Source organism: Plasmodium inui, assembly GCF_000524495.1.
Source record: "Plasmodium inui San Antonio 1 unplaced genomic scaffold supercont1.4, whole genome shotgun sequence".
NCBI classification, from domain to species: Eukaryota; Apicomplexa; class Aconoidasida; order Haemosporida; family Plasmodiidae; genus Plasmodium; species Plasmodium inui.
Genome location: NW_008481838.1, coordinates 555,573 through 568,222, shown reverse-complemented (window position 1 = coordinate 568,222; position 12,650 = coordinate 555,573). Strand labels below are relative to the sequence as shown.

The following is a 12,650-nucleotide window of genomic DNA, read 5'->3' as shown; positions in this document are numbered from 1 at the left end:
TTTTTTTTTTTTTTTTTTTCCTTCTCATCTCCCATTTTGCCATACACTGTTACATGCCTACCTATGTGAACCATCATGGGGAGTCTCAAACGGAATACCCAGTCTGTTGTTCGTTCTGAGTAGTTTGTTTATTCGTTTGTTCGTTTGCTTGTTTGTTTGTTTATTTTTTTCTTTTTTTTTTTGTTAACCCGCTTTTTACGTCTCTCCCGGGAAGCTACATATATATATGTTTGCGTTTATGTAACATACGGGATTAACTGCCCATGATAGGGGGGGAGGGATTCACAAAAGAGCTAATCTAAACTTCATCGAGTTGTGTATGCCCACTTGTTAACCTCACACTGAGCAGTTCTTCCCCTTCTGCGTCTTGTTGCCCATTTTGTCGTCCATTTCCTCCCCTTTTTTTAACTGTTATCCCTGGTGAGCGGACAAATGGACGACCTGAAAAGGCGCGTGGTAAATCCTCACTGCTCAGATGATATATGTGTGTGTGTACACGGGCGTTAAAGTTGTAGCTTCATGGACGAAGCCGAGACCACCTCCTCCTCTCCAAATTGCTCTTCCTTTTTGTCTGAAATTATATGTGTGGAGAGTCCGTTTTGGAGAAAGAGAGGGAGGGCAACGAGCCGATGTATGAGCATCCCGACCGGGGTGTTCTTTATTAGTTGCTTCTGCTATCGCCCTTTACTTCCATCCCACACGCAGGCCTACAAAGCAGTCGACGACTACGTCCAGTCCAATATGACTATTGGGCTCGGGACTGGTACCACTGTCTTTTATGTACTGGAGCGAATCGAGAAGTTAATGCGAAATGGGAAGATCAAGGATGTGGTGTGCATCCCCACCAGCATCGACACGGAGATAAAGGTTAGCACAAGGGGGGGTGTAAACCCAAGGGCGACACTTTTCCCGCGGGCAGTGATTCCTACACATGAGGGCCTACTTTTATCCTCCTTCCAACCGATTGGAAGTGCTCGTGTTCCCCTTCTCAACTTTTCTACATCGCACATCCTGACCTGATCGAACGCAGGCCAGAAATTTAGGCATCCCCCTGACGACTCTGAAAAAGAATTCGAACGTCGACATAGCCATAGACGGTGCGGACGAAATTGACATGGATCTAAATTTGGTGAAAGGACGAGGCGGGGCCCTCGTGAGGGAGAAGTTGGTTGCCTCCAGTGCATCCCTCTTTATAATTGTAAGGCGAGCAGATCAGTGGAGGAAGTGAAAGCCTATAGAGTGTCTTCTCTCTTTGGAGGGAGGCTGGTCTCTCTTTAAAAAGTGGCCGCGTGGTGTAGCCGCGTTAGGCTCGACGGGCAAGCCTATTGTACATTTCGAGTAATGCTGACGTCACAGCGTTCGTCTACACTTCTCCTATCTCATTGTGCAACCCTCCTTTTTTTTCTTGCCTCCTGCCCCCTTGCGAAGATTGTTGACGAATCCAAACTATGCACGAACGGCCTCGGCACGAGGGGAGCAGTGCCGATTGAAATCCTCTCCTTTGGACATGAGAAGATTATCCAGAATTTGCTGAAAATCTCTTCTCTCCAAAAGGGCAACTATAAGTTGCGGGAGAAGAACGGGGAGGTGTACATAACGGACAACAAGAACTACATCGTCGACTTTTACTTCGCCAACCCGATCGAGGATCTGCTGGACACGTGCCACAAGATAAAGATGGTGAGGGCTGCGGTTTGCGCGGCGGTTTGATTGAGGCCCCGTTTGACCGCTTCACTGTTTCACCACTTCACCATTTCACCTCTTTGTCACTTCCCCCTTCGCAGACCACGGGCGTCGTAGACCACGGGATTTTCCTAAACATGACGAGCGTAGCGCTGATAAGCAAACAGGACGGGACGGTCCTGAAGTTGGACAAGCACGAAGGCAGTTGAGGAGTACTCCGCGGGGTGGCTATCCATTTTGGTCATCCAATTCGCTCGTCTGCGCCTTTTTCCGCCCCTCGGAGCTTCCCCTTGGCAGAAAAATCTGCTGAACCGTTCATACAAAAAAAAAAAAAAAGAAGCAACCATGGCAGCAGCAAGAATTAAAACATTTCACTAGCTCCACCTTCATTTGTTTTAATTACAAATTAAAGAGTACCTAAAAACTTAGGCCCTTTTTTTCTTTTTTCGTCACTGGAGCATGTGTGTATGCCTCTGCTTTGATGCTTATTCGTATGTGTTTTTTTTTTTTTTTCCTTTTTTTTTGCCTTCTTGCACTGTTATGTTGTCCCGCTCGAAGGTGTGTATGTACATGTACCCAGACAGCATATGTCAAGTTATGAATCCACGTTCACTTGTGTTTGAAGTCCCTGGCCCCCCGCGTGAACCGTTTTCCAGCGCAGAGTTGTTTTCGGGCACAGTTGCTTTCTCCCACAGTTGTTTTCTCTTACAGTTGTTTTCGCGCACCGCTGACCATTTCACGTGCCATGCACCCTTGTTTTAAATTTTTAATCAGTTCACCATTGTCCCCTCGCCAGTGCAGTTTCCCCACTTTAGTGCATCGTGACTCCCTGCAGCCCACTCGATGGTTCGCCTCACTGCGTGCGTATCATCGTCTTTATTTCCTCTTTCCAAAGAACACCAACACCGCTATTTGCTACGATGTATTTGTTTAAGAAGGCCAAAGATTCCATTGTCAATTCGCTGCAATATGATAAGGGTTCTCCCCTTATGCAGCTAAAAAGCGTCTGCAAGGGGATCCTTCGGGCCACATTCCTTGTCTCCTTCGCGTTACTCTTGTTAATTGTGTCAACTTTGTACTTTGAGCGGACCTTTTTTATCAACAGAGGTGCGCACGAAAATGGCCCATTCGACGTGTCGCCCCGATATGGGGCATAGCACATTGGTTCGTATATCCCTCGTACGTGTATGTGGCTGCGTCCATTAAGTGACCATGCAGCCGCTTCCTCTTTTCCCATCAACTCACCATGATGATGCTTCCTCTTTGCCGCGTGACAGACCTGCTGCAGATCCTCGCAGTGGCATCGCTGCTCCTCTGTCTGCTGTCCCTAACCATCCTGAGAAGAAAAAGTGGAACCTACATTTATGCCAAAGTCGAGATGTACCCTTTTTCCTTTAAGGACTTGATTGACGTGTCACTGGCGACCGGGACGGTCACGATTTCCGTGCTGGACATCTTCCTGGTGTGTTTCTACCCGCCGGAATGCAGCAACCTGTGTGGGATGTACTATATATATATAGTTCGTGTAGCGTCAGTGCCGCTTTTTCACCCCCCACACACATGATCCGACTTCCATCACCACCCCTTCTCTCAGTGCTACCTTTGCCTTATTGTGGGGTTCTTCACCTTTTTAACGGGTACCCTTCACATGCTTATTTTATTTTATTCTATTTTATTTTTTTATGACTAGCATCTCCGCTGCTACGTTACGTGAGTAGGAGCAAGTACATTTCTGTGCCTTTCCTTCCTTCCCACCCCACAGCGTTGTTTTCCCTTTATGTATGCCTAGACAGCTCGCAAATGAAGGACAACGAGAATATCAGCCTTTTCAGTAATGAGCCTCTGATGAGCGTTACATCATGGAAGCATCATTACCCCCTGGGTGTCTTCCCCATTTTTTTCTTGTGTACTGTTTGACGTTTATTTTGCCCTACACAGTCTGTGCATACTTCGTTTTTCCGTGCACTTTTGGTGTTGTGTGCGTTTTTCTCTGCACCCTTTGTTTTTTTTTCCCCCTCTCGCAGGCATGCAATTTACGTCCGTTTCGTACATCGGGCTGTACGCGATAACTCAGTTTTGTGCATTCAAATCGATGCCCTACCACCCAGTGGAATATTTGTGAGTTCAGGAGGAGGGCCATTTCAGAGTAGTGTCAACGGGACGAGTGTCTGTTTAACGAGGAAGCATATGCGTGGACACCCCTGCATGTGCAGCATGACGCGCTGTGGATATCTCCCAACTTGCACGCACATCCTTATTCTTTCTTTTTTTACTCCTCCCCCTTTAACATCGCAGGGGATATATAGCTAAAAACATCATGGAGGACATCTTCTGCGTGGTGAAAAAGGCGTGGAAGTTTATATACTAACATAGCAAAAGTGAGTAATTGCCTGCCCAATATATTATTTATCATTTTATTCCTTTGGAAGGCCTCTCTCGAAAGGTCCTGGAGAGAAGCTGCTGCGTGGACGCCCGACGGACTTCTCCCCTGTTAATTTGTACATAACATGTATTTGCTTTTTTTTTTTCCATTTTTTTTCTCTTTCTTCTTCCTTTCCATGCACGACCAAAGTTGTGGCAAGTTTTTTTTTTAAATTATATGGACAGAGTTGACCGAAGGAGAGTGCTATCCCCCCCAATTGGTGGGCTCAGAATTTCATTTTGTGCCATGTACACACCTGTGTGAAAGACCCTCCTGAAAAAACTTAATTATTTTATGTAGAAACGAAACGAAGAGCATGAACATGGATGAATTTGTTTACCCTTTTTTCCTGAAAATGTTCAGGTGATTTTTTTTTTTTTGTCTTCCTATCAACTCGCCAAGATACCAACCTAGCAACATACCAATCAACCAACATGCCACCCTTACCTATATGTGCCCCCCAGAGGGTTACCTCCCGGGGGTGGACGTTTAAAGATAACTTAGGGATCGGCGGTTTCCCCACCAGTTAGAAAAGTAGTGAAGCTTCCAACTGACGCATTAGTGGCAAGTTTTCAGTGCTATCGCTGAGGGGGGGAATTACGCGACTTTTGGTATGCATCTACATACCACCCGTTGGTCTAACTTCCCCGGAACAACATTGTCGTCAATTTTTCCTTTTCAATTTTTCCATGGCACTGCTGACAATGTTAAGTGTGTGCTACTGGCCGCACTAATTAAAAGTATTTTTTTTAAAGTGTTGCCTGGCAGTGTATCGTCGGGGGGAACAAACGTGCTGAACGAACGTGGTGGACGGAACGAGCCGGTCGAACATCAAACCAATTTCGCAAAAGTGGCATACCATGGGGGAGTTTTATACTCCCCATTTGGAGATTCACTCCGAATCGGCAGAAGGGCGTTTTGCGTGCTACAATTGGAGGCGGTGCGCGTGGTGCTCTTTTCGCCTCTGATCCTTGCCTCTGCGTCGGGGTCGCTACTATGCGGTACGTCGTGACTGGGCGAAGTGCCTCTTACTGGCGTGCGCGAGAAGAATATTAAGTAGCAGCCGTGATAGCTCAGTTGGGAGAGCGTCAGACTGAAGATCTGAAGGTCCCTGGTTCGATCCCTGGTCACGGCAGAAACATATATACCTATTTTTTCTGAACGGAGTTAAAAATAAAGAATTCATTTTAGCACTTTTTTTGAACTGTCAAAGCGTAGAACAGGTAAAAGGAAAAAACTCCTCCTTTTTAACTGGCACTTGGTAAGTTTGCGCATCTTTCACGTTTGGCCAATGCCCCCCCTTTTTTTTGTGCTTTTATGCATTAGTGGGCACTCTTTCTATGCTGCAACATTCGCCGTGGCGACAGACTTCCTCCCTCCTTTGTCACTCGCTTCTAACGCGACAAAGGGGTGAAGAAGCGGCGGTATATCACCATGCTACAAACCATTCGTAGGTTCATCCCCTTGCTGTGAAGTAGCCGATAATTGGAGCTTTACCTTATTGGGCTAATTCACCGCTCAGTTGGGCATCTTTGGGGCGCCGATTTGGACCCCCCCGTGTGAGGCATCTTTCTCCAAAAGGGCTACATTAATAAGGAGGGTTTCATTTCGCTGGAGGGAAGTGACAACATATAGGGGGCAAAGGGATGAAACGATCTGCCCTTGTGGGGAATGCTTCTCCCCGTTTCTGCCGCAGCACCTTCATGTGAGGTACCACCTGTGTTTCCCTGAAGGAGCAAGGCGATTTGAACCAGTGGGGGCTAAACCACTGGAGGCTAAACAAATCGAATCGGTTAAACTGTCCGGATGGGTAAAAAAGCGAAAAATGAAGATGCGTTTCTTTGCAGTATCAACATAAGTACGTACGCTTCCGCGGTACACTTGTGCGCTATATTTGCACCCGTTCAGAGTGAGACCTCCCCCGCTCAGTCGCAGAAAACGGCGCGCTTCACATTCCCCAGGTTGAGCGCAGCCAGGAGGTAGCGTTCCAAGCCGAGCGCCAACCCCCCATGGGGCTTCGAACCAAAGCGAAACGAATTGAGGTATTTCCTTAAAGTGGAGTCACTGTCTATGAGTTCTTCACACTTTTTGAGGTAATCCGAAATGGAGAATTTGCTCTCTTCTGTGAAGGATAATGCAGGGGAGAAGTTCCTTTGTTGGTTTTCTACCGATCCAGAGGCGTTCACTACTTTGAATAGAAGAATGGGCAAATGATTGATTCGCTGACTGCCGGAAATAATTTCGACTCCTTTGTAAAAAAAATCGAAGCTGTTAGTATACCTCATATCGTATAGGTTGTGTGCTGTGTAGTATGGTCTGAGGTGCCATGGGTACTGATCGATTATGAATAAGTCCACATCGAAATTTTTTTTAAAAAAGTGATGTAAGAACTGCAGTTCTTCATTGGTGAAGTCGGGAGAGTGCAGGTATCTTTCCTTTAACTCTCTGCTTTGCGCCGATTCGGTTACACACACTTCGTATCCTTCCTCTGCGTCCTTGCGTAGAAGATTCAGCATGGAGTGTTTACATTCGACCTCTCTATCGTTTTCTCCAGCGGATGCTGTGTCTTCTGTGTGAAGTGACGCATTTGTCGCCGTACCTCCATCATACAGGCGGTGAAGAAAGAGTAGTACCCTCTTGTAGAGTTCGTCTCGATCGAACCCGTTTAGGAAGGCATACACCTTCTCGCAGTGTCTATCGTCTTGGTGGTTCCCTTGCCCTGGGGATGGCTTCCCACCGGTGCGAGCCCTTCCCTGGTGCACCCGATACATGCTCTCCACCTTCCGATTATAGTACACGTTGTGTAGTAGGGCACCTGGGGGTGCCTCAAATGACAGCCTTCTCTTCAATTGGTCCTTTTCCTCATCGATGAGAATCTTTACCCCTCCCTTTGTAAAGTCACATGGTGCGTGTGACTTCTTCTTCCTCACACCCCCCTCCTGTATGTCAAACGGAGAACACTCATCAGTAGCGCTAAACGAGCTTGAAGAATATCTGTCTAGTATATCTCTTGCCTCGCAAAAGGAGAGTACAAAAGGAGTGTCGGGAAATTTGCTGGCCTCAAAATGGGGACCTCCAAAAGAAGAGCTAATCAGACGTAACTCCTCCGTTGAAGTATGAAGTAAGTACTCATTTAATCGCTTCAGCAGATCATACATAGGGATAATAATTTCGTAGTAGTTATGATAGATGACTCTCTCTATGTCCAGCGAAAGGAACTCGTTGAGGTGCCTGGACGTGTGGAACTTCTCATTTCGATAGGAGTAATTCATCTCGTAGATTTTCTCAAAATCGGAGTTTATTAGCATCTGCTTGTAGAATTGGGGGCTCTGTGCTAGTATGACTTTTTCTCCCTCGATTTTGTAGCACCTGGATCCTCCTTCCGACCCGTTCAGTTGGAAACGGGAGGGGCGATCAAGAGAAGCGGAAGGGGAAGTGATGCGCGCGGCGGAATTAGCATCATCTGCTGTGTGCTCTCCATGGATGTACTCCGAGTCACCTACGTCCTGCTCCACAGTGATGGCCGCTTTCCTCTGGGTGTTTCCCCCCCCGAGGTCAACCATCTTAGACGTGAACACCTCTGTGTGACCATCCCGCCGCAGCATCTCCCTCAACTGGTGCGCAATTCGGCTCTTCATTTGAAACACGATGTGGTTCACGGGGTGCCTGTGGTGGAGGCTGGGGTGTTGCAGCTTCAGGATGACTTCGCTGGTGTTGAGCTTTGTGGGCGGGCGGGCAGCACCATGGTGGGTATCATCAGCGTCGAGCTTATCACTACCATGGGACTTATCATCACAATCGAGCTTATCACTACCATGGGGCTTATCATCACCATGGATCTTATCACTACCATGGATCTTATCACTACCATGGAGCTTATCACCCCCACCGATGCTGTCACCGCCGCGGATGCTGCTACCTGTATGTGCCGCCCAAAACGCCCTGCCCTCGTTCACCATCACAGGGACATCATCAAACGATTCTGAGACACATCGGATGCTGGTCACGACGATCTCTATGCACTTCTCATTGAGTACGCTTTCCACAAAGGGAACCCTACATCTGACGAGATCACCATGTACCTTGACATGTCCAACGATGTCCACCACACTTTCGTTTCGTATCTTTTTTATATAGCTATACAGATCATCCTCTCCTTGATTGCTTCCTCCTCTCTTTTCATACACACAGGTGAGATAGACTCCTCCATCTTGTCTTAGGCGAAGGAAAATCCTCTTCGATTGCTTCACTTTCTGTTCCACTCTTCCTCTAATGAGAGTGTAATTCTTGTCGATAATGGTCCTCCTTGTGCTTCCCTCTGGGTGAGTACCTTCATTGGAGGGGTTAGTACAGGGGGAGAATTCCCCTCCGCGCTGCTCAATGTAGTGGACAATCTGTTCATACGTTGAGAAGCAATTTTTACTACTTGCGATTCCATAGAAAAAGGAAAAGTCGCCCACTTGCGCCAGGTGCCGTAGGTCGGGTTCGCCTGAGCGATATAGTAGGGGGGCATCTTCACTGTGATTACTCTCATTGGGGTTTTTGTTCTGCCCCCCCCCGTTCAGACTGGCACTATAAAGGACAGAGCTGCGACTTCTCCCCCCGGAAAAGCGACATATATATTTCTTTCTTTTCTTGCCATGTGAGAGTCCTCTGGTCGTGTTATCGTTCACCCGAAGGAAGGCTACTGGTGGTGGGACGTCACCTCTGAAAAGGCTACTCAACTGACTTAACGTTTTTTTGTGTATCCTACTTCGGGGAAGAAGGCAGTTGTTACTATAACCCTGGCTGGGACTCTGCCGAGCCGGACTTCTACCATAGGGTAGCGGTTCTCTCTTAGGGGTCCCTTGACTTAATTTTAAGTTACTGCTCCACTTCTGCTTGTAGCAGAGGATGGACTTGTGCAGGTACGCCATCAGGTGCATGCGCCACAGGAGGAACACCCCCCTTGCAAGTTTCATTTTGGCGCCATTGGTTACTCTGCCGCCTCCACGCTGTACACCTGAGGGAAGGGCCAAGGAGGGAACTTTACACTGTCGTCACTTTCTCGATTATGCTCTCTCCATTACGGTCGTTTCGCTACCAAAATGGGATGGGGGAAAAAAGAAACCGTCGCGGGCAAGTCAAACGAGAAAGCGGTTTGAGTGCCGAGTGTGACGAAGAGAAAGTGCACTGAGTTCCCCCACCGAGAAGTTCCTCCCAATTTGTGTACCGTTTCGACCTAAATGAACAACGCGCAAAACGAAATTGGAGACCTCGCAAGAGGTTTTTTTTTCACCTTTGATGTTTTGTGACCAGAGGGTCTACACGCAGTGGGGGATCACTCCCCTAGGTGGTAAATACGACCCCTTGGTTCATGTGCAGCACCTCGTCCACTTCGCGTTTGCACAAAAATTGAAAAAAAAAATGTTACGATTAGTCAGTTCAGTCGTTACACAAATGGGGGGGAAATTATCATAACTGGCATGGAGTCAAATGGGATGGCCACAAAAAAAAAAAAAAAAAAAAAAATATATCCAGGGCTGAGTGGATTAACAGTGGGGGAGAAATGCAACGATTAGGAGACACCCCGTCGTGACGATGTCGATGGGGTAGTGAGGTCTCCCTTTGCGGGGGAATTCTTCTATAAAGGGGGACCCCTCCTCTGCCCCCACCTAAAGTTATCACTGCGCTGTTAAAGCTGTCGCTAGCTATGCAGTTCCCAGTTAGCTCTCCTTGCCGCCTCCCCCCTGATGTTCGGGCGGAATGCTCCCCACCAGATTGAGAAAGAGGAAGACCCAGAAGTCGCGGCTGGTGACCAGACAGTTGAGAAACTTCCTATAGGGGGCGCTGCAGGCACTTCGCAGGGTATTCACATTATGGACACTCAATTTCGTGTTGAAGGGCGAAAAGAACAGAGCCCAAAAAAAATTGTACTTCTTGTGCTGCATGAGTATCTGCAGCCTCTTGTACATGTCCTTGTACAGGTGCCATATGTTCGCGGCCATTGATCTGTGCACTTTTAAGGAGCCTTGACCGACTAGAACGAACTGCGATTCGTCTGCATCGTGTTGGTAGTCCTCTCTGTTACCCCCATCGCGGGGAGTACAAACCGCATAGCCCCCCTTTCTCATGATTTCATCGAAAACGTTCCACACATGATGCACAATCCCCACGTGGCTGCAGCTCCTCAGAAGGTACAGAAGCACATCGGAAAGGTCCAGCCATATCATATCATTCATGTAGCCAGTGTCAATGTGGCTCTCTTCTTTCCCATTTTGGCTAGCTCCTTGCCCATAAAAAGTATCCCTTTTACTTTTCCCATATTTCGATGGGATCAAATTTTGTACCTTCATAAAGTTGTCATACAAGTCTGGATCAATTTTTTTTCTTATCTCCTCGGAATCAAAGAGATACGGTTCATAATCGTTTTTACTGTTCCCTCTGCATCTAATTAAGAAGCTCATATTTTCACTCAAGAGGATGTTAAAGAAGGTCGTATAATTCTCCCAGAAGTAGTTCCTCAAATGGTGAAGCATATTTTTACAGTCATATTCAATTGCGTTGTAAAAGAAAAGGCTATATTTCCCATGGGCGTAGTACAGCTTAAAATTATTAACCTCGTCATCCTCTATGGAGGAAAATAAACTGACCTCCTTGTGGATCTTCTCCAAGGTGGTATTCCTCTTCTGGTAGTACGAGGGCGGGTAGGAACACCTGTACATGGTCTCGTGGTTCTCCTTAATATTTAGACACGCCTCCTTAAAGTATAGCATGAAATTATTAACGTGCCTGTTGATTGCTCTCTTCTTTTCTTCGATGCTCATTTGGGTCACGTCATTTAGGAAGTTCCTTTGTAGGAACAGCTCGTACGGGTCACCTTCCATTGGGGGGTTCTCCGTTTGAGCCCTCTCCTTTTGAGACTTCTCCTCCCCTTGGGACTCTTCCCCCTCCTGGGCGATCCCCTTCATGACGTAGTGCAAGTGGCTAAAGTAGGATACAAACATGTTATACAGATAAATGGTCTCTTCGCTGAATTCCCTGTAGGCAGTCACCACCGGGTTGCACTCCCCTAGGTCTTTCTTCCCTCCAGGGATGTTAAGTTCTCCTTTCATTTCTGGCCCGCCATCCTTTTCTAAGGGCGCCCTGTTCGGCTGCTTCTTCAGGGGGTCATAACCAAGCAATATTTGCACGTTCACGTTCCTTTTGTTTGTTTCCTGATTGACGTTATTTTGGGGATTCTTCTCTACTTCCGTCTTCACTATAAAGTATCCCGCCGCCTTGTAGTTGTGCTTCGTTTTTTCAGACACGCGGCTACTTACCGGGGGGTTTGCGTCTTGGGGACGCTTCCTGGATGGCACGATTTGCCATTCGGGTCCCCCGGAGCTGCAACTCGGGTTGTCACTCAAATCGGCACGCGGGTGGCTGTTCAGATAGACGCGTGGACCGTAGCTTAGATGGCTCCTTGGACGTCCGCTTAACCCGCCGCTACACTCGGAGGAGGGGAGCCACTCCGCTGGCCGCATCTCCCCCCAGCCTTTCGCAACGCCCCTGTAGTGGTGGAACGACTTCGACCTGTTGGGCTGCCCCGCACTCGTCACATACTCCTTCTTGGCTATTCGTTTAGCTCCACTTTGAAATCTCCTTTGACCCAAAAAACGTAAAACCGGACTTAAGTACCCGTTGACATTTTTCCTCATTTTGTTCCCATTCATGTTTGTGTAGTTGCCGTTGTACACGGGGGAGAAGGGCGGTATCTTCACGCCACTCATGCAAATGGGAGAGCCTCTTACGTTGCAGAGAGGGGGACTCCCTGGCACGACGTTGTTGCCACTGTTGTACATGGTTTGTGCGGGTGGGTTCATGTGTGGATGGGTGCAACCATATATACATACATACGCGGTATATATATTTTCACCGACACGTTGGCATCCTTTCTGGAGGAACGAAATCAATTCGCGACTGCCTCCGCGGGTGCCTGCTTAACGGATTAACTGGTGAGTATGCAAACAGGGGGGGTGAAGGGAAAAAAAAAAAAATAAACAAAATAGAATAATAATAGCAAAATAAAAAAAAAAAGAAAGAATAGAATGACCTACGCAACGGTTAGTAAAACCATAACTGTTGGCGTAAAACTTAAGGGGGCGGTATACATCACGTGTCCTTCTGCAAGCGGCTTTTATAGTACCACTTGGGGGGAGGAGAAAAGAAATAGCTTACAGTCAAGGATATGTACAAGAATTGCACCCTGTGGATGTACAACGGGGGTATATAGCGACTTTCAAGCGTTTCGTTTTTTATATGCCACAATGAGATATTATACGGCTCCTCCGTCTTGGACTGAAAAAAAAAGTCACCAACACTGATCAAGGCTCCCGTTCTGTGGATCCCCTCCCTTCATCCTATTAGCTAATCTCCCTCGGATGGATAAAATCATCCTGTGAGAACATTTCTAATCATATGTTCACTGCTCAAAGGGGTATCATAAAAACGGCTGCAATAGTGCGATGCTAACGATGCTGAGAAAGGTATGTAACATTCGTTGCAACGTTGCCGCATGCGCGCT

At 47.4% G+C, this 12,650-nt stretch overlaps 4 protein-coding genes and 1 non-coding gene across 5 annotated transcripts; 3 read left to right on the top strand and 2 right to left on the bottom strand.

The window, feature by feature from the left end:
- Positions 1-432: 432 nt before the first annotated feature.
- Positions 433-1,892, top strand: C922_01288 (ribose 5-phosphate isomerase A; the record flags this gene model as incomplete). The annotated part of the gene is made up of 5 exons (XM_008816894.1): positions 433-456; positions 706-867; positions 1,031-1,198; positions 1,429-1,680; positions 1,785-1,892. 5 exons carry the CDS (start codon positions 433-435, stop codon positions 1,890-1,892), a joined length of 714 nt encoding a protein of 237 aa, XP_008815116.1.
- Positions 1,893-2,603: 711 nt separating this feature from the next.
- Positions 2,604-3,805, top strand: C922_01287 (hypothetical protein; the record flags this gene model as incomplete). Its single annotated transcript, XM_008816893.1, has 5 exons — positions 2,604-2,790; positions 2,961-3,145; positions 3,278-3,320; positions 3,446-3,514; positions 3,708-3,805. 5 exons carry the CDS (start codon positions 2,604-2,606, stop codon positions 3,803-3,805), a joined length of 582 nt encoding a protein of 193 aa, XP_008815115.1.
- Positions 3,806-5,167: 1,362 nt separating this feature from the next.
- On the top strand, positions 5,168-5,240 carry C922_01286. The gene has a single exon. It is a non-coding gene; the product is annotated as a tRNA-Phe (tRNA).
- A 790-nt stretch (positions 5,241-6,030) lies between these two features.
- C922_01285 (aspartyl-tRNA synthetase) lies at positions 6,031-9,066 on the bottom strand (the record flags this gene model as incomplete). The annotated part of the gene is made up of 1 exon (XM_008816892.1): positions 6,031-9,066. One exon carries the CDS (start codon positions 9,064-9,066, stop codon positions 6,031-6,033), a length of 3,036 nt encoding a protein of 1,011 aa, XP_008815114.1.
- Positions 9,067-9,810: 744 nt separating this feature from the next.
- C922_01284 (hypothetical protein) lies at positions 9,811-11,928 on the bottom strand (the record flags this gene model as incomplete). Its single annotated transcript, XM_008816891.1, has 1 exon — positions 9,811-11,928. The coding sequence occupies one exon, from the start codon at positions 11,926-11,928 to the stop codon at positions 9,811-9,813; it is 2,118 nt and encodes a 705-aa protein (XP_008815113.1).
- Between the last annotated feature and the right edge of the window lie 722 nt (positions 11,929-12,650).